We start from the raw sequence: 23,178 nt of genomic DNA on the forward strand, positions 1-23,178 counted from the left end.
GAAGCTGCATGATATAAATATACAAAATGTAGTTTGTCATTTATTTATAGAACTACTGGTTGTTGCTTTAAAAATAATGCTTTTTAAAATACAGGTGGAATATGATGACGTTATTAACGTGGTATAATAAAGTATTAATACACCAGCAAGCAATCAGCATTCGCGGGAAATATCAGATTAGGTGTGACACATATTTCCGCTCAGAGGGGTGGCTGTGTTGTTAAATGTTTTTCTTTGTACATTAAATCCTTTGGAGTCAGTAATTATTTATTTCATACTTCAATTCCTAATATTTTAAGGAGTTTTGTTTAATATAATGTTCGTATCAACTTCTAAAATATTGCATTATCTACACTCTAATCATACACCACCCTATTTTACATGCAGAAGTTTCGTCCTAACTGGCGCGAAATTGAATAGCCCCGCCCATTATAAGACTCCTAGTTGCATCAAGTGCGCCAAACTCCTGTATAAAATAGCGGAAGTAAAGCCTGGAAAATAAGATATTGACGCGACCTTCTCAAACCAGCTCCCTCATGACTAGTTTTATTTTGAAAGGTATGGACCGGACGTGTGCTCTTCGTTTGTAGCCACTTATCGTGCTTCAGAACGACACGCTGTGCAGAGTAGCCGTCGAAAGTCAAAGTAACGTTAGTTTTATTATAAACGTTTGCATAGTTTTAGATACAGCATTCTTTTTTGAGTTTACTTTGATACCCGCGGACCTGCACACCCCGAAAGGACATTGAACACTGTTAGCTAGCTAACTTTAACTTAGCGTTACTTCACTGTCTGATTTTCCTGCTTTGTATAACGTCAACCCGCGTTGCTATTTTGTTAGGCAACATTTTTTTTCTTTAACCGAAACGTTGACACATTAGCCCAGTCGTCTGCTTCGCTGTTTGCAACGATGAGCCGGTAGGTTGAATCGTTTTGCATCCGATTTTCATTGACGGATCACAACAACTCTAAAGATGTAACGTCAACTTTTAATTGTAACGTGGCTGTAATCCTTTTGTCGATGCTGAGAGTTGTCATATTTGATTATATCGTATTTACAGATATTACAGCCACCCAGTAGCGGGCTGTGCATTTTATACCTGGGCCTTCACTGCTGTCTTACCACCTAGCTAATAACCTAATGATGGCGCCACAGCTACGGATATTTGTTTCTAGGGGTGTAACATCACGTATTCGTATTAAACCGTTCGGTACGAGGCTTACAAACCGAACAATAATACTAGTGCATTTGGAAAATGCAGAAGCTTAAATTGTGGTAAATATAATGTTTTCGGTGGAGACACCGGTCTGTCTGTCTTAGTTTTCGGGTCAGCGTCTGACCCCGGAAGCAAAACAAAACACAGATGAGGCACGTATATTCTGCGAGGCTATGCTAAACTAGCTTAGTAAGGAAAACACGCACAAACTCACGCTATATTCTCCCCGCAGCGTTTAGGCAGCTGTTCCCTACTGATTCAAACAGGGCTAAGCAATCGCCACACAATTCCCATTTCTCCAGACCATAATTCTAGTTTGTAAAAGAAAACAGCCCAAACAGATTCAATTATCCGGACCCTAAACCCACGCAGGACGGTATGCTTCATAAGAGGTCCTTTTCGATTGCCATGGATGCCAGTGATGACAGTCGAGCCTCCCCAGTTGCGTTTCTGGAATAGGTTTTGATGCGTTTTAATGCTGAAAATGTCCGCTTGACAGAGGCAGTCAATATCGGGATCCTCGCCACCAAACATGCCAGTGCGTAAAGTTGACACATGCTCTCCACCAGATCTTTCTGCTGAAGGAAAGCCAGTAGATCAGCAGGGCTTTTTCCTTCAAAGTCAGCCATGGGGTACATTAGTCAGTTCTGTTTTAAGCCGTGTCAGATCATCAAACAGAGATCAGTGACTGCGTTAGGTTGGAGAAGGCCTCATACACCAAGACGTTCAGTCGCAAATAACAGGCATTCCCAGCAATACAATTTGCACCTCTTCTCCGACCCTGTCAGCCAGGAATACCGTTCATAGTTTGCGGACTGAAAGTGGCACACAAATCCTTTTCCTGGCTGGGTCAGGGCTGCTAGCTGTGGGGTTGGCCGTCCATTTCTTACTATGTCCAGTTTGTCTGGAAATGTCCTTCTTGAGAAAGGCGTTCCCAGTAACTCCGCCACTAAATCAGTTTTTCCTCCTCCTGTCATTTGATGTTTAAAAAAAACAAAGCTTGGTTAAAAAAAACTAAAAATGCCATCATTTCTTCCATATCTTTCCACTTGAACTCTGACTGCTACAACTTAATTAAGTTCTGCTAGTAAGCATAAGTTTCACTTTAGTCACGTGCTCGCCCACTGACCAATGACGGCACACTCGCGGCAGAGCTGCACCTGGACACTGAGCTGCATGTAATGCTGACGTAGCTATAGGCCGGCTAGCAGGCTCTGACACGTCAAAGAATACGCCCAACTAAATGTCAAACTAAAGATCTGATTGGTTGAACACCATGGCAATCAACAATATCGTCCCCATTCACTTAAACTGCACATGGATGCACTTGTGCATCTGCAGGCCTCAGGCCTCTCTTCTTACCTAGAGACACAGAGGTGAAATCTGATTGGATAAAAGCTCTACTTAAAACAAGCTGCACTGGAAGCAGAGCAACTGAGGAAGATGGTAGCTGTGCAATGAGAAAATAAGATAATGGGAAAACTATTTTTATAAATTATAATGCATGTAGTGTATTTAAGAAAAATTATAAAATAGATATAACTTTGTGATTCTGTTGAGGCCAGCAGAGAAGGCTTTGCAGGCCCTGACGGCCCGCCACTGCAGCCACCATGTGTAGAATGTAACTCCCCCGGGTTACAGACAGTGTGGTCTCAGTTGTGTTCTGCAAAGTGTCTTTGGAGTTGAACCAGCAAAAATAATTCAGCCACTGGTTTTGATTTGTGTGTTTCGTCCTGTTGACAGCGTGAAGGAAGAATCTCGAAGTGGGTCCCCTCACTGCCCAAAACCCGACGAGTCTGAGGAGCCGCTGGGCACAACCATGGAGACTGGAGCTTCCAATGGTCGGTCACAAAGTACCCTGGCAAAATCAGGAGTTTTTCACCATAACACGTTCCACGTTCGTTCGTTCGTTTTTTTTTTTTTTTTTTGTTTTTTTTTTGTTTTTTTTTTTATGGCATTAAGGCAATCAATTTTTTTTTGTATCACAACCAGAACTTTTGTACCAGAACTTTTAGGTTTTTAATATGTAAATTACATTATCTTACCAAATATGTGCTAATTTTCATACATTTCCAGAATCTTGATAAAACCAGGTTCAAAATTGTTTCATTTTGTTGACGTACTGTATTGGATTCAAAAGTTTTTACAGAGGGACTTTTGGATATCTCTTTGTCACTAATAAAACAGCAATACAAATACTATTTTGCCATGTTTTAGGAATATCATGTATTGATCAGGCAATGAATGATATATGAAAAAAACCTCTCAGTAAATACCTTGAGAATACAGATAGGAATGAAACTGGAAAGTTTGGTGTATGTAGTGTCAGTAGTGGTACTGTAGTGGAGATTTCTGGCTCAGTCTGAGAAAAAAAATTTATTTAGAGAAAACAGCCTTCAAAGATATGTTTTGTAAAATGACAACACTACAGGTGAATAGGATGGGGGGCAACTAAAAGATATCGCCATGAAACTTCCCCAATTTATTACTGACATTAAGACAATTCTTTTTTTTATTTTTTATTTTTTTTGTGAATGACAACTTTTTCTGAAATGTTATGTCAGCTTGACTATCACTGGTTTTTGTTTTTTTTTCTTTGAAGACATCGGTGTGAAATGTGAGAATGCGACATCTGAGGTGGTCATCACCAAGGAAATGGAGGATGAAGAGAATAAGCTGATGGAGGAAGGGGAGAGGAAAGAAAAAGAGATAATGGAAAAGGTGTGTTGCTTATTAATTCCTCAGGATGTGTGCTCTCCCCCATTTTTTCCATGTTTGTTAAGCTGCATCATGTCTAAGGCTGGGTATTAAATCGTCTATACCACCGAGTATCAAAAGCTGTCCCTTATCAGACTGAATGTTAAAAGAAATTATTGTACAGCTGCTTGTGTCTAACCTTGATGTGTTTCGATAAAGCTTTTTATCTCCAATACTTACTTACCTATTGGACGATATTGAGGACCGATCCGATACCCGGGAGTTGAAAAATAAAAGAAAATGCACACATACACAGAGTAACTTAACTCGGCGTCAATCGTCAAAAATTCTAAATGTTATCCTTTTATAAAGTCATATATAGTGGTTATTTGCATAAAAACGCACAATTGAAATGATTGGGAAATAAATAATTATATTTCTATTTAAATGTTTGCTTTGATTAAAAAAAGAAATCTTGTCATCTGTAGTTTTAATCATGTATTATAAGCTGCTAATGCTAGGAAGATCTCATAATTCCCTTTCTTATATCTATTTTATATTGCTAGAGAAACATCTCGCCAAATATTTTTCTTTTTACAAGTTAACATTTGAACATCATGATAGTTATTTACCTTTGCCCAATACTTTAAATGAATAGAGCTTGAACGCATCATAATGCAACTCAATGCAACCTCTGTTAATGTTAGCTGTTAGCTCTGATATTTAGCCAAGCAGGACTGCTGCCCACTAGCTTCTTTGATTAAAGTACGAAGTATCTGCTGTTCCCAATGTAGCAGTATCAGAGATATAATATGGTGCAAAAGAGTGTTCAACCACAGGTGTGTAGTACTAGGCCTACTTGGCACACGTGCCCATTTTGTAGGAGAACCTAATCCTCAAAGTGAGGTATTGAAAGAAAGTCATTCTGGTATTGGTGCAAATATTTCATACGGCATTGGCACAAGTATCAAACTTGACATTATATGGATGATTTTCTTTTTTGCTCACCTCTAGGCCCGGCAAACACAGCAGAAGGAGTCTCATGACATGCGGTTCAAGAGGCTGCAGCATTTACTGCAGAAGAGCAACATATACTCCAAGTTCTTGCTGACTAAGATGGAGCAACAACAGAGCGAGGTACAGTTTGTGTGAACGCCACACGGTAAAAACCTATGCTGTGTTTGTATCGACACCTGCTGGCTACAAGTTTAATCGCACTCCTTTTTTTTTTTCTGCTTGCAGGAGAACCTCAGGAAGGAGAGATCTGAAAAGAAGGCCAAGAAGGTGAGGAAAGCTTTACTTTATAAAAAAAAAAAAAAAAAAAGCTTACCATTAAAGTACTGTTCCGACTGTATTCATAGAAGTTTGTTTTCTTTTTTTTTTTTTTTTTTTTTTTTTTAATGCAGAACACAAACCGTGCAGAGCCAGAGAAAGGTGAGTAGATCTTCTGATATTTGCTCTGATGCGAATTGTAGCATGAACTGTTTTAAGGGACTTTCAAATCATGATATGTATGTATATGAATGTGACATTTTTGACTCTACTCCCCAATGGACTAGATAAAAAGAAGAGGAGGAGGGTTGACGACTACAAAATAGCAGACGTCATGTCAAAAGAAGTAAGGCCTCATTTGACTTTTTAGCCCGTTTTTGCACATTTTCCATTTACTGATCTGCTCTCATTGGTTTGGCTTGATTTTTGTCTTCCAGGAAATCTTGTCGCAAGCCAAGAAAGCAAAAGTGGAGGAAGCGGTAATGGCTCATTTTATTTTTTCGATCTGGGGAGATGATGTCAAGTAGGGGTGGGCGATTTGGCGAATATATCGTGTCACAATTATTTATTTTTTTCAGACAGGATCACGATCTTATCTCTATTCTTTTCCATACATCCAAACTACTACTACTATTTCCCTGTATAAAATATGTAGCCTAACAAGGTCACAAAACACCACACCAAATTCCGTTCCGCACTTTAAAATGTGTTAAAGTTTCTTTAAATGGATATCAGTCACTTTTCGAACCACATGAACCTCTCTGCGTTGGCATAAATGAAATTCACCACACTCATTTGAAAGGGAACACGTCGCTTGTAAAGCTGTTTACTTTGTTATTTCCTTCTTCCTAAAAAAAAAAAAACCAGGAGTAAAAATCACCAGGAGCAACTGCTTTTAGTTGAGTTTTCATCAGAACAACTGTATGACAGGTGTGTTAGCTGCATGTCGATTTAATCAGAGCTCACGAGGCAAGATGGCCTCGCAAGTTACCACGTGGCCAGTTGCTGCCAAAAAAATGTAGCGTTTAAAAGGCCGTTTTTTTTTGTTTTTTGTTTTTTTTTAAACAATAGAGTCTGGCGCAGGGCTCACTCCACATTAAACACACCGGAGCTACATTACATCACTTCCAGTGCGTTTGAGGATATGTTTTTATATAGCAGCAGCTCTGATCATTTAGCAGTGGCGTGGCGCAGCTCTATACAGGGAGGACACTGTAGCCATAGAACTGCAAACTGATAGTGTGAACTTTAGAATAGTACGTTCTAGATGTAAAGGCAGATTTTGGAGGAATTGTAATCGTTCACGATCTAATGTCGTCATATCGCATACCCCTAATTTCAAGATATGTAATAATCCATAAGAGGGAATGGGGGTGTAAATTGTATATAGAGAAGTAGGGTCATTGAATGTGACGCATCCAACCATGCTTGTCTATATCAAACATTTCTGATCAGGACAAGGCGCCGGTCCAGAGGAAACTAGAAGCCGAGGACATCGAGAAGATGTGCGATTCCAACCAGGACATCAAGAACCGCCTGTCGGAGGCGGTGCGAGACAACGCCAAGCATCTCCTGCATCCCGACAGGAAGGTGAACGGCGAGCCGGTCCCCGCCCAGCAGCCGCAGCTCTTCACCGGAGGTGTCATGAGGTCGTACCAGATAGAGGGCACAGAGTGGCTGAGGGTGAGTGGTTGACCAATTGTCATAGTTTATTCATTTGTTTGTTTATTGAGTCGAAGATGATGTTTGTATTCCAGTTACTTAATCTGACATGACAGAACCTTTTTTTTTGTAACAGATTGTAATAAAGTTGATTTTGTTCCGGGATATTTTAAAGTTACCGGTGCATAGCCGAAACGACTGCTGTCACTCTTCAACAGGAGCTAAATATGTCGTTTGCCGCAGAGGGCGCTTCGGTCGGAGCTAGTTGTCTTAAGTGTATCGAGAGGGACTCCTAATCATAGTTATAACTTTATAACACAACAATTAATAACCCACAACTAACGTTCTTTAACAGGGCAAAACACGACACAACAGTTTGTGACAAATGAACAATTTGTAACACTAATAATTGTACATTTGTAAAACTACACCATCGAACGGCATGCTGGGTACAGCTCGCTAGCTAGCCCGGAAGCACAACTGTCTGCTAACAGCTAGGGGAGTCTCCGTCGCTACAGTAACGTTACATTAAAGAACAGAATAGAGCGATGCAGGATGAACAAAGACAAACCAGAGATGCGCCAATAGAGTCTGTGCCCAAGAGAGGAGCTGGGTCTGCTGTTTGGAAGTGTTTTGGTTTTTAAAAAATCCAACATCCAAAAGACTATATATTGCAAAATCTGTCGAACCACTGTTGCCGCTGGTGGTAACACGAGCAACTTACTCCATCACCTCAGCAGACAACACGAGTTGGAATACCAAGAGTGTATGCGATTACGGCAGTCAACCAGTAACGTTAGCGCGAGTGAAACGGTGAAGCCAAAGGGTCAGACATCGCTTGAAGAGGCATTTGCTCGAGGCACTGCATATGACAAGAAAAGCAAGCGTAAAGAGAGCTCAGCGTCCCAACCGAAGCGTCTCCTCCTCAGGCCATGAGCAGAGCTTTGATCGCTGCTCCGCCGGTCCCGCTGGGCACCAACAGCACGCTGCTTGAGACCCAAACTGTATTGCTGGGCCCTCTGCAGGGAAGGGAGGCCCGGAAGAACCAGGACCACATGTAGCAGACTGTCAGATTCCTGCTGCCATAAAATGAGAGGTTTTCTAAAGGGAATCTGGTGCTCGGAAAAATACTACCACTTTCATCCACAGGGACCGCCAAAATCAACACACTGTGAAAGCTCCTTGTAGTAACTTTAATATAAGAGAGACAGGAATCCTACAGAACCTTTTGGTGCTCTGAGCATCAAGTAATGTGACGTAGCAAGAGCGTGAGTTACTTATTGAATTAAAGCTACAGATACTTGATTGTGTAATGGCGTTTTGCTATATCTTTCTCCACCTGAGTGTAAAAAGAGAGGAAATATTTATTTTTGCCTTTTTATAGTTTTTGGAGTGAGTGATAATTACTGTGCGCTGCTGACGATTTTGCCCTTTTTTTGCTCTCAGATGCTGTGGGAGAACGGCATCAATGGCATCCTGGCTGACGAGATGGGACTGGGGAAGACCATCCAGTGCATCGCTCACATCGCTATGATGATAGAGAAGAAAGTGATGGGCCCCTTCCTGGTGGTGGCTCCTCTCTCCACTCTGTCCAACTGGATCAGCGAATTCAAGCGCTTCACGCCAGAGGTAGGACGTGACTCTCATCTTCGTCTCGTGGAAGTGTAAATTACTTTCTTCGTCCGACTGGTTCTTTAAACTAGGGCTGCACGATTATGGCCAAAATCATAATCGCGATTATTTTGATCAATATTGAGATCACGATTATTTAACATGATTATTCATTAATTTTAGGGACAACATCTTTTTATTGCACTTTCACGTTTAAATGAACAAGAACACTGCTTCCACTTCCATTGTTGTGCTACATTCTGGCTAATGTACAAATCTTTGCATCAGACTGGTCCTGATCACAGTGCATCTCGTAGCAGGAAAATATAAATAAAATAGTATCAACACTTTTTACCCAAAATTAAATCAACAGAGCACTGCTTTCACTTCCATGTTATGCTACATTCCAGCTAATGTACACGTCTCTGCATCAAAATAAAACGTATACGGTTCTTATTCACCTGAAGCAAAATATAAATAACATTTTTACCCAAAATAAAGGGCTAACTAAAAATAAATGTGTGTTGCTCACAGTATTTATTGGACACACATCTTTGGCCAAATGAAATGCGATTGCATCCGTTATTTCAGCATGTCTTTGGGAGGTGGATGATATGCTGTCGCGCTATGCAGGGTCGCTGTTATGGCTTTCTGGGTTGACGTTGGACATGGATGGAGATTCAGTGAGGTAACGTTAGCTTTGACCTTAATGCATTCGTTGTACTGTGGTTTGTGGTGATTTTTCAGGTGGCTGAACAAGTTAGTTGTATTGCTATGCGGCGCAGACACAACTCTAATGTACTCTGTGCATATGATTTGTTCTTGGTTAACATCACTTGGCCTAAATCCAAAAAACTTCCAGACAACGGATGATGATCCTTTTCGAGGGGCTAGCTCCTCGCCTTCTGCTCCTGACATTTGATTTAGCTTTCACACGACACCCGTGACCGTCTGTTCTGTTGTCTGTCTCTCTACTCTTCTACTAATAGCGGAGTCTGCAGGGTGCGCGCATGACACCTCCCATCTCGTTCTCCCCCTGGTGGTCGGCTGACTGTTGGTTGAGGAAGCGCTTGATTTGATATGTAGCAGAGCACGCATTTCAAACGTCAATATCGCTGACGATCATGCTCATTTAATCGTGGCAGCCAAAATCGTGATTGCGATTAAAATTCGATTAATTGTGCAGCCCTACTTTAAACACATACAAGTTGTAGATTTGCAGGTGTATTGTTGAGTAAAATAGACCCGCACCTCGTCTGTTGTAATTCAGCGGTCTGAACAGTGTCGTGTGTTTGTCTCAGGTGTCAGTGCTGCTCTACCACGGCACCCAGGTTGAGAGGGCCAAGCTGCTGAAGCAGATCCGCAGACCTCAGGGGGCCCTCAGCATGTGCCCTGTGATGCTCACCTCCTTCGAGATCGCCATGATAGACAGAAAGTTCCTACAGGTAGGATCCCTGCTCATCCTTTACCAAACAGTTATCCCGGCTCAGTGAAACATGCAGCTTTTAGAGAAATTCTAGCAGGCACCCTTCACCGTTTTCGGACATTTTAGAGACAAAACGATCAATCCAGAAAATAGATTCCATAGATATTATAAATAATTGAGTCGCCGCCTTTATTTCACTGTTGTCATGAGTGTTGTGTAAGAAGTTGGGCCATGTCTGTGCTCCGCTCCAGCGCTTCCAGTGGAAGTACCTGATAGTGGACGAGGGCCACAGGATTAAAAATCTCAACTGCCGGCTGGTGCGTGAACTGAAGATGCTGCCAACCGACAACAAGCTGCTACTGACCGGCACGCCGCTGCAGAACAACCTGGCCGAGCTCTGGTCCCTCCTCAACTTCCTCCTGCCAGAGGTCTTTGACGACCTCAAGAGGTACGGAGCCACGTCGTTTTCTTTTGCCGATTAGAGTGCTGGTACCAGTGAAACTCAAAATTATTTTCCCAGTTCTGTGTCAATTGTTTATTTATCTCTTGTTTTATGCTAATGTAAACAAATTCAGTATCCGAGTGTTTACTCTTCTTTAACACCGTTTCAAATGTTTGATGACTCATTCTGATCTTGGGGGCGTTTACTAAAAATCATCGTTCAATTAAATGAGACTTTTGGGCGACTAGCTAGCCACACACCGTAAACCATTAAACCACACTTCACCGTTTGTGTATCTTAGTAGCTGACGGAGCGATATGGAGGGACAGGAAGAGATGATTGTTTGGATATATGTGGGCAAAAACTTTTTATTCATTTCCAAAATGATGTCACTGAGGTTTAACGGTCTGTGTCCACATAGCGTAGCACTCGTAGACTGTATAGAAGAAGTGGACGTAGTCATCGTGACTTCACCCACTGATTTGTGGACTGCCATTTTGAAGAATCGAGTTTGGCGATTTTACCGTTACCATCTTGGGTTAACCCTTCCCACTGCATTCAAGTGAATATGGTGTATAGAAAGTTTTATATCATAATTCTCGTGGTGCCCACGTTGCCTGAAGGCAATGTGGTTGTGGAAGGTCCTCAACCCTCTTTGTTTTGCTGTCACTCACGATTTACACGCTCCTCTCAGTTGATGCCACGCCCCCCCATGCCAGATCAGGGCCAAAAGTCTGAAAGTGGAAAAAAATTTGAAACTGAAAAAAATAAGACCTCAAATAGCAAAATATATAAGTGAAAAATGAAAATATTTTATTCAAAACAATTCCAGAACTGAATCAAAATTATATTCAACCCCAAAAACCTTTTCATTCACTTATTTTTATTTTGAATACATTGCTTTTTTTCTTCTTCAAATAATCAAAACTATTGGCCTGGATTTGGCTCCAGAGCAGCGCACTCAATCACAGTAAGCCCACCCTAAAGCAAACTCCATTTTATGGTCTGTTTTACTGTAAATCGACCATAATTTACTAAAAGAAGATCATGCTGTATTAAAGAAGACATGAAAGTAGTGATTGAGACCATAAACTCATGTTTACAATGTTTACTGAGAAGTAGGGTCATTTTCTTATAGATACCGTACAATCAGACTTGTTTTTGCAACTGGAAGAGTCGACCCATGCTCGGCTTTAGTCGGCACTTCATCCCAGCACTAAAAGTTTCTATGACAGACATATCTTAATAACAGGGGTCTCAAACTCATTTTCACTCCGGGCCACATCAGCATCATGGTCGCCGACAAAGGGCCGGTTGTAAATGTAACTACTCGTAACATATTGTTAAATAACTCTCTGCATTTGATTGTTTATTCAAGTGTAAAAATATTGTACATGCAGTTATATAAATGTAAAAATATATTTAAGCACATTTCTGTTATTATAACTTAAATCCTTTTAATTTAGGGTTAAGAAACCCACATTACTCTATCAAACTATTAAAGAAAACATCAAAGACAAATATCAAACAAGTTATTACAATAACTTTGTTCAAAGCTTAAAATCCTTTCAAGGGTGCGTTTGCACAATCCCACGTGAAGTATTTCATGTGTTGTAAAGCCATGTTTAAAGTAGTCTTCAATGTACTCGCAATACATTTCCATGTCACATGTAGGGTAACCAGCCAAAGAGCTGCTTCTATGACTGTGTTTACGTATCTCATCATTTTGACTTTCTAGCTCAGAATTTTGACTTTCTTTCATAACTTCGACTTTCTATCTCATAATTTCAACTATGGGGATATTTTTATTATCAAGTCTAACTTTCGATTTATTTTTTTTATTTTTTTGCTGGTGGATTCGCGGGCCACATAAAATGATGTGGCGGGCCGAATCCGGCCCGCGGGCCGGGAGTTTGAGACCCCTGCTTTATAACCTATCACCACTCTAATCACCGTCATATGGTAGACTAGCATCGCTCCTTTTGCTTTGTATTATCTATTTGGGCTATTCAGTTTTACTTTACCAAGCGGAGGATGTCGGCTTCATACTTTGTAGATTTATAAAGAGATATCAACTTGAAGCTTTCGGGGCGGCCACACAAAAACAGGCGGATCGCTCAGAAAAGATTTTGCATGCAGTGCTTTTTTTCCCTACGATCACTCCTCACTGGTAACAATTGAAAAATTACGCTGGCGCTCTGAAAAAGACGCTTCGTAGACACAGGCTCTAATTGATTCAAGGGAAACTTTTTTTTTTTTTTCCAATCAGCTCTGTCACTGAAAATTAACGAAATTTCTCTCCTTCATCTTCTCCTGATCTAACATGTAAGGGTGTGTGTGTGGAGCCGAAAGTCCTCTGTAACTCTATCGTGCTAAACTATTAAGCCTGCCCACTTTTTAGCGATCTAATCAAATGCAAAGGATTTCTATTGTAACTGAACACTGCTCAAATCGTTTCGGTTGGATGTGACATCTATGATTAATTTGTCGCTGGCTGTTCAGCTTTAAGTCATCGCTTAGGTTTAACCCCTTGTCGACCTGTCTGCCGTGCAGCTTCGAGTCGTGGTTCGACATCAGCACCATCGGTGAAGCGGAGACCTTGGTGGCTACTGAGCGTGAACAGAACATCCTGAGCATGCTGCATCAGGTCAGTACTCTTGAACCATCAGTGCAGTCATGGGAGACTATTGCAATTGCCTTGACATGCCATCATGTGTTGATTGAGTGTGTTTAATATAATAGCATTGGTGTTGAACCGCTTTGTGGGTATGGATCATTTTTCTGTCCTGAAGACAAACGTGCTTTATTCTGGATATAAGTAACATATCACATTATAAACTGTATCATAAACATGTATATAGACTTTTTTTGATCAAATGGTGACTATGTCTTACTTAAATTGATCCCCTTTTAAATGTGTTCACACAAAGCAAACTTTGTTTTCGCATGGGACAATGTCATAACAAAGTCAACTCATCGCCAGGTGACGTAAATACAAGAAATTTGAATAGCGCCATGTCACAAAAGACCATCAGCGTTGAGATCTCCTCCTGTCTTCGGCGACGCCCTTACTTTGCCGAATGGAGGAATAAAACTTTTTTCAAATCTGCGTCATTGTGTCGTTATTTCAGGATCCCTTTGATCTGTTTATTACACTTTTGCAATCAAGAACGCCTGGAGGGAATTTCTTTAAGTTTCACACAAAAGTCCACCTGGACTCGAATGTTAAACTGATTTCGAAAGTTTGGTCAAAGGTCACCATGTGCAAAACATTTGCCTTGCCTTTTAGTGTGAACTGTTTGGCTTTTCTGTGGTTACAGAAAGGGGAAAAAAAATAGTTTATTTTTTAAAAAACAGTTTTCTCATTGTTTCAGATCCTAACTCCATTCCTGCTGAGGAGGCTGAAGTCAGACGTGACACTGGAGATTCCTCCGAAGAAGGAGATCATTGTGTACGCTCCTCTGACAGCCAAACAGGAGGCCTTTTACACCGCCGCGGTCAACAAAACCCTCGCCAAGATGCTGGGCCAGGAAAAGGTTTGTGAGGACTGTGAATTGGTCTCTGTATGTTTATTCTCCATGATTTCTGTGTTAAATACTCTTTTCAACCTTTTTCCAGGTCAGCATATCGGCTGATATTGCAGATATATGCTGATAAGTTAAAGTTCCACTCTGCAACTTTCGTTAGGAGAATCTTCCTTTCTAAAGATAAAGTTTATTTTATGTCTAATGTAAAACAGTGTGTTGTGTCATAGTTGAAGGCTGCAATACAAAGAGCTTAAACAGTTAGTGACGGGCGTCTGAGCTCAGCCTTCATCAGTGCAGTCCAGTAAAAAGCAGAGTGACTGAAAATGCCCGCTCTCTTGGTTTTATTCAGTCAGAGGCTCCCGCGGTGTTGACGTCAAGTGGGCGGCCGAAGCGCGGTTGTCGAAAGGTGGTGGACTACATAGAGCGAGACGGGGACACGCCGTACGACCTGGAGAAATATCTGGAGATGGTCCAAAAGGAGCACGATCAGCAGAGGTCAGTGAGCATCCCAGCTGCACACGAAAAATACTGAATAGATTACTCAACTTGGGTTTCATTTCGCTATCTTCTTTAATATCACTTGCTTATTGATTTATTTTCATTGATCTCCATAGTCTGTTTTTGTTCTCAGCCATATAGGCTGTATGTTTGAAAGGCGGTGGTACTGGTCCTATAACAACCCTTGCCATGTTTTGAAGGCACGTCCTCTACAAAGATGATCTCCCTGATTGCAAGAGAAGCACAACCTGTGGCTGCGTATCAGTCTTAGGAGCCGCTCACATGTTGTGCGTTTTTTTTTTTTTTTACATCCTCAATGTAGTCGCGTGGAAAGCGCACTTGAGAGTGACACCGTCGTGGTGCGCAAGCATGCTCCGATAACGGATAAAAATCAACTTTTAGAACGCCGCAGTGAGCCGGCAGTTATCCCTTCTTTCTTCAGCGAATATCAGTCTACGGTAAATTAATTGAGAAGTAAATCATTTTAATTAAGGACTACCCGGAGCCTTACTAGCCGTCCCACGGAATATTATACTTGCGTCATCTTGCCGGTGAAGTACTTCACAATATCCAGTTGAAAGGTCAGACAAATAGTCACAGACGAATGAGGCAGTAAAGCTACTGTGAGGGATTTACGGTGCTGGAAATCCATTTATTTTTGTTTAGTTTAGTCGGTGACAGTTGATGCCAAATTATTGCTTCATCGTCATCGCAGCACGCAGGTTTTTGCCCCCCCACGCACCGTGGATAAAACGATGAAAGTGGCGGATGAAGCATGTGAAGGGGCCCTAATGCTGCATTCACATGGAATCAACAAATCGTTGCAGTGAACAGCCGGGCGGCAAAACTAAACGTTGCTATAGTGTTGGATAAATAAAAGTGATTTTGCATCTACTCTTTTATGTAATTATTCTAGTAATGCATGTAGCAAAAAAATGCAGCTTTCTCTTATATTCTACTTGTGTGAGGTAACTAAGCAGCGCTGGTTAGTAAATTCCGTCGCAGAGGACGGCAAAAAGTTAAAAATATCGCCGGGTATTCTCTGCTGGCCTCGCCTAATCTTACCTTCGTGCTCTTGCCTAACATGATATCCGTTTTGCCGTCTGCCTGATTTCCATATGAATGCAGCGTAACGTGACTCCTCTCGTCTCCTCCAGCTCGTTTCCGGTGCCGGATGTCCAGAGACCGCTGGATGCCCAGATCAACCTGAAGCTGCAGAATATTCTCATGCTGCTAAGGAAAACATGTAACCACCCCTACCTAGTGGAGTATCCCCTCGACCCCGCCACACAGGAGTTCAAGGTAACATACAGTAAAGGTGGAGCTACAGGTTCTGGTTTAACTTTGGAGCGTTAGTTTTGATCTTCCCCCTCTGCGACGAGATCCCCTCTTAACACTCTTGTGCGTACGTCCTGCAGATTGACGAGCAGCTGGTGCAGAGCTCCGGAAAGTTTCTCATACTGGACAGACTGCTGCCTGCACTGAAGGAACGGGGACACAAGGTGAACCATGACCCAAGTACATGTCAGCCGAAGTGGAGAATTAATGAAGTCTTTCAAGCTAACTATTGATGAGTAGTCCTGCTCAGTTGTGGCCCAAGTACTTACATTCAACCCTTGGTAGGTCTGGGAGGTTTAGGTTATATTTAGATAAATCAGTTATACCCTCTTTTTTCCACCAAAATTAGCGCCATTATGAAGGTTATTTTAAACACAAGAAAAATGCAAAAAGAATAGGCAGTTTGACGTGTCGTTGCACCGGCCTTTCTGTTTTGTTTTTTCCTGCTGTGTTATAGTGGTGCAACGGATCATACAACTCACGGTTCGGATCGAGTTACTGATTGGATCACAGATCGGATCAGCACAAAAGAAAGAAGGAAGGAAATATAAATTTTAGAGGTCCTTTGAGTATGGTGGCTTTGAGGAGATTATAACGGCAACAGTTCCCCGTCGGAAAGGGGAACTGTTTTCCCCGCTTTACAATGCCAAGCGGGGAAAATATTTTAAATATAGTGTATACTGATACTGACTTTATTCGGTGGCTAAGTGGCGGGGAACTGAAGCCGTTAAATCTCTCTCCTCAAAGCCACAAGACTCCATTCATAAAAACAGTATTTAACCCTGCACAACACGGTAGTACACATACTAACCCACTTCAAAAGATCCTAACTAACTCTTTCAACTATTTTCAAACTTAGCACAGCTAATGTTGACTCGGCTAGCGCTGGCTTTCACATCACTGCTAATGTGCTGAGTGTGTGTTTCCATTTGGAAAAACCCGGAAAATAATGCAGATTGAGTTGATCTTTTAAGTCCAACAAGAAATGTACTTGCTTAAATATACTTGAATGTTATTGTCACACCTGTCAATCAACATAAAAAAGATCAAACAATGATTTAAAAAATATCTAGATGTCGGGGAAACAACTATCACATTGTAATTGGAACACAAAGCATACAAATCTGTTCAGATTTTCTGACTTGTTTGTGGTATTGACTCGTCGTTGTGGTCCAGATTCTGATCTTCAGTCAGATGACGTCCATCCTGGACATCCTGGTGGATTACTGCTATCTGCGGGGCTTCCAGTACAGCCGACTGGACGGCAACATGTCCTATTCCGACCGAGATGAAAACGTGAGTTTTGGAAAAACGAGCTCAGTAGATGTCGGAGTGTCTCTGTAATTACTATAATCATCAGGTTGTTTGTCGTTCCCTTCCCCCAGATGACCAAGTTTTCCAAAGATCCTCAGGTGTTCCTCTTCCTGCTGAGCACCAGAGCCGGAGGACTCGGGATCAACCTGACGGCCGCCGACACCGTCATCATCTTCGACAGTGACTGGGTGGGTGCAGATCAACAAATCAAGTGTGGTAAACCTATTTCTGAAGACGGTGTCAGTCAGTGTGTGCTGATGCTTCGCTCCATCTTTCTCAGAACCCCCAGGCCGACCTGCAGGCTCAGGACCGCTGCCACCGAATCGGGCAAACCAAACCGGTGGTGGTGTACCGGCTGGTCACGGCCAACACCATCGACCAGAAGATCCTGGAGAAGGCCTCGGCCAAGAGGAAGCTGGAGCAGATGGTCATCCACAAGAGTGAGTGACTGTACTTCAAAGTGCCTTACAAAAAAAAAAGCCTCTAGAACGCGAAAAAGTGTCATCATACCACGGACGACATGACGATATTTATCATCAAACAATGTCAAAAAATTTGAATTTATATTGTTTCTATCGTGATCTCGGAAAAAACAGAAGCCGAACTGTGTTATTAATGTCATTTGGACAACGCTTTGCGTTCCTTGCACGTGATAGTCTGAACATAGCTAGGCTGCGAACAGCTGTTTGTCTTCGAGATAGCACAACATCCAGGAACACAGACCTGCTACGGTACACAAATGCTTGAACGCAATGTTTTGTTTCTAGACGTTAATGTAGGAACAGTCCATCTGTGGTATGAGAGTTAAAGGAAATAAGCTATGGAGAAGCTGTGCACACGAATGAAGGCTGTGTATACACCTTACATGCAGTAGAGTCAGACCAAAGATGTGAAGTTATTATAGACCTGGTCTATAATCCTCTGTAAAATGCATTTATCAGATGATTTTGATTTATATAACATTTGTTGTCCCTTATGTTGAGATGAAATATAAGTGAGGCTCATATTTAGTTAGTTTTTCCCTATAATTTCACTTGAAACGTTCATTTTGCACTTAGTAAAACGAGAAAATACTCAAAGTAGCAGAATGCAAAAATTGGCCTCACCATGTGATTATTTCATAGACTATACTTTTTTCATTATCAGAAAACATGCTATAACGTGATATGTATCGTTATCGCGATATGAAAGGAACCGCAGTGGGATAGAAGATTTCGTCCATGTCTCATCTTTCGTTCGCTCATTTTCTTTCTTGCAGTGTAGCATGACAATCACAGAACACTTGCGTCACCTGCCTCCAAATCAGCCAATAGCAAAAGTCAATTGATATAGCTGGGTTTCAAGTGGACGTAGTCATCATGAAGCCCCCCATTGGCTTGTGGACTGCTGTTTTGAAGCCTCGAGTTTGGCGATTTCACCGTCGCCATCTTGGATTTTGTCTGTTTATAATCAATAAACAGAAGTTACCATATTTGTAATGCGGAGGAGTAACGTAGAGACACCGTATACGGCTCTGGTAGCTGCAGCAACCCGTTTATCACAGTAAGCCTGCCCTAAAGCATACCCTGCTTTATAGTCTTATTTGACTCTAACTGGACAATAATCTACTAAATAAACATCATGCTGTATTGAAGAAGACTTGAAACTAGAGATTGAGGGGGTCAACTGGCCAGCCAGCGTTTCTCAGATTGGAGTGAGACAAGGAGAAAAGGTTATTTTGTGATCTTCACAATAAAACATCTTTGATGTGACGTGTTGAGTCTTGGCCAATCATCATTAAGATGTCTACACCGGCTTCCCAACCTGTTTATAATGGAAAGCTAGACGGCTTTATATCACGTTAGCTAACGTTGGTGGATTGGCGTCAAAGTTTAAGTTACGTAATGTACCGTTACAGTTCAGACTTGCTGGGTTAAGGCTAACGTCCACTGCGTGCGAAACCTTGTCGACTGTTAACGTGCCATTATCGCGATTTAGGAGGGAAAAAATGTAACGTAATGAAACATGCAACCACCCCCGTGTTCTGGTTCAGTTCACGTGGTCACTTGTTAAACCGGAACACCGGCGAATCTGGTTGCAGGTTTTTGGGGTTTTTTTTTGGTTTTTTTGGGGGGGGGTTTTAAACACAAAGTAGGATGATTTCGTGGAGGATAAGTTTTATGACCACGAAAAATGAGGACCAGATACTGATAAGATGGTCAAAGAGCTTAAGGAAGAGGAGGCTGTTTGTGTAGCGCAGCTTGACGCAGAGCTGAGATGTGAGTGGTGCTGGGCCTGGATAAAGGTGGAGGTCTAAACAGACGTGAAGGGAGAGCAGTACAGCTTCCCCCTGTCAGTGTTTAAAAAAAACTATATGGAAGGCAATGCTAAATGCAGCCTCTGCTCCAATGAGAGAAACTACAGCAACAAGGGCTCACATGCCCTCTCATCACAGAAGTGCACCGGCAAAAGCTGTACACTGTAATGGCCACAGCCAGTGTACTTCCAGTCCCAGGTACAGTTGCTCCCAAGGGCCCTGAAGTAATGAGAGAGGATTAAGGTGCCTGTACCTTAATTTCAGCGGGTTACTAATGCAGATGTGTGTATAGATTGGAAGCTTGCAGTTAAATCGCAGCTATTATTTTACTCTTGATAAACTACCTTAGCCAGAGTAGATTACCATTTTAATTTAAATAAGTGAACGGGATTTAATGCATATTAATTGCAAATAGAAGATGGGCCACAATTCTAACGGCTTTACAGTAACAGTGGAAGTCCATTAATATTAAGCCATACAGTAGCAGGGTTCAATGAAAACCAATCGCGTTATTATTATTATTATTATTACTCTACATTGGTTGCAGCTGAAAACAGCAGTAGATTAGTATTATTTTATCATGCACCACAATTTGAACTGCAAGCACTGGGTGGTCTTAAGTATTGTCCAAATGTGGACTTGCAATGATATTTTCTGTCTTGCTGCTTTCCTCCACAGATCAGTTCAAAGGCGGGAAGGCAGCGCTGAGCCACAGCAAGAGCTGCATCGATCTGGATGAGCTGATGTCGCTGCTCAAAGCCAGAGGCACACAGAAGTAAGAAATCCTCCTCCGCTCTAAACAAGTTCAAATGTTTAGAGAATGTAAAGAGGAACCGAAACTGTCTTTTTAAATGGGAGCAAACTTCCCAACAGAAGTGGAGGGTAACGTTTGTCTCTTTGTCCCGCTCAGGGAGGTGAAAGCATCGAGGGGGAAAGTGATCAGCGACAAGGACCTGCAGCTCTTGCTGGATCGTAGCGATTTGCTGGGTGAGGAGTCCACGATCTGTATATTTGTATCAACAAGCGGTCATGCTTCGTGTGTTACAGTAAAAGCGCCTCTGTAAGGGGCCGATCACACAGACGCGTTGTAACAGGTGCGGACTCATCAAAAACGACCCTTTGGCAAAGCGAGTCCAGTAAACAGCTGATGAGCCGATGGAGCTGGGGTGCGTGTGCAACCAGGCAATCAAATGTAAACTAGAAAATGCATTTCCTGCTGAAAATGCGTTGGGGAGCTGAAATTAATAAAGATAAGAATAAAGATTCGAAGAACAATACTTGGAATGCTGTAGCAGCATTCCAACAATAACGGTGGGGGGGGGGGGTTCAATGCAGATATCAAGCTCTTGCTGTTGCTCTGCTGCTGAATGAGGGGGAAACTAATGTCAATGTCCATTCCAACCACATCTATCGTTATAAAAACAGAAAGTCGGTGGAAGTAAAGCCCGGCTTTTGCTTGATTTGATTGGATGCCTCGTTCAATTGTAACATTGACGAGCGGTGCGACTCCGTGCCTGGTGTTGAAAATATTTAAACTGTCATGCACTTATAAAAACCGCACAACAGAGGAGCCCCATAGGAAAACAATGGTTTTGTGGGAGACGTGTTTCTAGTGACTCGTCTCGGTGTGATCGAACTCTTCAAGGCCCTTTAAGGTTAAATATTCAGCCACATTTTCGGTTGCCGTTTGTGAATGCATTTGACACGGGAATAAGACTAAATTTAGAAGTAGCCGACAAAATTAAGAGAACATTTTAACTAAAGGTTGACTCGTTTTGTCGGCAACTAAAGCTGGACTAAAACGTTTCGAGTTAAAAAAGAGAGAGGATCAAAAATAACTAAAATGTGAACAAACTAATCAGCATATTTTGTCTTAAGACTAAATTCTAAATAGTTGCCGAAATTGATTGATCTCCTCGTGCCCTTGCGTAAAATCTGCCTGTACATTATGGACACTAAGGGGTAATGCAGCATATGCATCCCCAGTAGATATTTATGTGTGGGTCTCTCTTCAGCTCATTATTTAAAAAAAAAAAAAAAAAAAGATCATGTTGTGTGTATATAGTCATTTTTGTTAAAGCGCTATCGTCAGTGGGGCAATTTCAACACGGCCCAACCCTAAAGTGAACTATATGATGATGTGCAGAAGATAAAAACGCAATAACATTGCGCTCGGTGGACACTGTGGATACTTACACACACACACTACCGATGAACGATGGAGCCACATCTCTGTGCCTCCAAAACAACGAATTAAGAAAAAAAAATTTAGCAAAATTCATGGGACGTATACATGTGCCGCCGTTGCCTTTTTTTTTTTTTTTTTTAAATCTATAAAGTGTAAAAGTTAGTCACCACTGGCTGGTAACTGTTTATTTTTATATTCTATGATCACAGTCTCATAATTTCTAAGCATATAAGATATGATTTAATCGATTAGTTAAAGCCGTGGACTCTTAAATCCTACAGAGTGGAACATATTAGTGTATGGCGCGATCCCCTTCTGTCATACCAGCTATTCATCATTGAAAGTTATCTCTAGAAAAGAGTGGGAACCCTGGAGGAAACCTGACTATAAGCTTTACTGCTGCCACCCAGTGTTGTTGCTTTTTTCAGTGCAATGTCCCAGTAAAAATCTTTACACACCTGGATTGGGTTTTTTTTCCGTGCGACTATTTCGCCAGTCATTAATTATGAACTGTTGTTTTTGTCATGAGTACTTTCACACAGACTTGCAGATATAACGTGGTGACTATATTTGACTATATTTTTACCGGAAATCGATTTTTCGGAGCTTTCGCACCACAAATAAAGGCATCAATCAGTTGTAAAACTTTATGAGGATTGTAAAACAACAAAAACACGGAGACTCCGTAGTCGGAACCAAGATGGCAAATTTTATTACTCCTTTCAACCTCGACGAAGGCAGCGCAAGAGCAAATCCACTCCTTCTGTTCTTACCTTTCACAATAATAGCCGGAGACTATTATTGTGAAAATAACTGCTTACCACAGACAAATTTAGTCATTTCACATTTCTGTTTATTTGTCACACCCCCGGTGTGTAAAGGCCTTAACTTTAGATAAATGTAACACTAGTTTTATTCATTAGGGTGAAATGAACCTTTAAACGTGTCTGTAAAGTGAAGACAGTTGACTCTCACAGTACACTGTCTATTTACATTGATAACTACTTATAACAAAATCTATCATGATTTTGTCCGTGGGCTTTTCACTGTTTTTAAACCAGTGAGCTGATGTAAAGTTTTACTTGTATTTTTCAGACAAAGCAAAGGAGAACGTGAAGAAAGAGAAGGCGGGAGTCTTCAAAGTGATTGATGCCAAAGAGTCGTCGGAGATCACGTTAACCTGAGAACACTCACTCATTTGTAGACTTTTTTTGTTTTTTCTCTTTTACTTTAACTGTCTCGATAGTACGAAAGTCTTCAGTATACATGTTCTTCATGTCTCTTTTTTTTTTATATATAAATAAACTGATTTCATGACTTTTATGTTGTGTTTTTTGCGGCATTAAACACATTGTCCTGTCAGGTTCTGATTTCTAGTATTGAGTAGAAATGCTTTGCAAGTGCACTTTGAGTGGCATTGCTTCCTTTTGCCATGATACTAATAACATGGTTTTCTATCCCTATTTATTTAATAATTCCAGGTTTGGGGTTGTTGTGTGTCTGGGGGTCGTATTCACAAACATTCTGACATCTAAACTTGGCCTAAAAACATCAAGCAAGGAGTCCTGGATTAGGAGTGATCTAGGCAAGGATAGGGACAGAAACTTTTACCTTAGTTAAGAGGTAGGAGCGGCCCCACAGGTGCGATTAGTTCAGTCTTAGTGATAATTGGCATAGACTGGACAGTGAA

General features: G+C 41.4%; 1 protein-coding gene across 1 annotated transcript; it reads left to right on the plus strand.

The window, feature by feature from the left end:
- Positions 1 to 536: 536 nt before the first annotated feature.
- Positions 537 to 22,807, plus strand: hells (helicase, lymphoid specific). Its single transcript, XM_031879289.1, has 23 exons — positions 537 to 918; positions 2,961 to 3,058; positions 3,820 to 3,938; positions 4,929 to 5,051; positions 5,157 to 5,198; positions 5,321 to 5,348; positions 5,474 to 5,532; positions 5,624 to 5,665; positions 6,642 to 6,869; positions 8,295 to 8,477; positions 9,761 to 9,904; positions 10,137 to 10,333; positions 12,881 to 12,974; positions 13,702 to 13,863; positions 14,204 to 14,349; positions 15,510 to 15,654; positions 15,771 to 15,854; positions 16,867 to 16,986; positions 17,076 to 17,192; positions 17,285 to 17,444; positions 19,979 to 20,075; positions 20,211 to 20,287; positions 22,584 to 22,807. The coding sequence occupies exons 1-23, from the start codon at positions 911 to 913 to the stop codon at positions 22,670 to 22,672; spliced, it is 2,562 nt and encodes an 853-aa protein (XP_031735149.1). The 5' UTR covers positions 537 to 910; the 3' UTR covers positions 22,673 to 22,807.
- Positions 22,808 to 23,178: the final 371 nt, after the last annotated feature.

The sequence above is a fragment of the Anarrhichthys ocellatus genome, unplaced genomic scaffold (genome assembly GCF_004355925.1).
Source record: "Anarrhichthys ocellatus isolate YVR2014 unplaced genomic scaffold, GSC_Weel_1.0 scaffold241, whole genome shotgun sequence".
NCBI classification, from domain to species: domain Eukaryota; kingdom Metazoa; phylum Chordata; class Actinopteri; order Perciformes; family Anarhichadidae; genus Anarrhichthys; species Anarrhichthys ocellatus.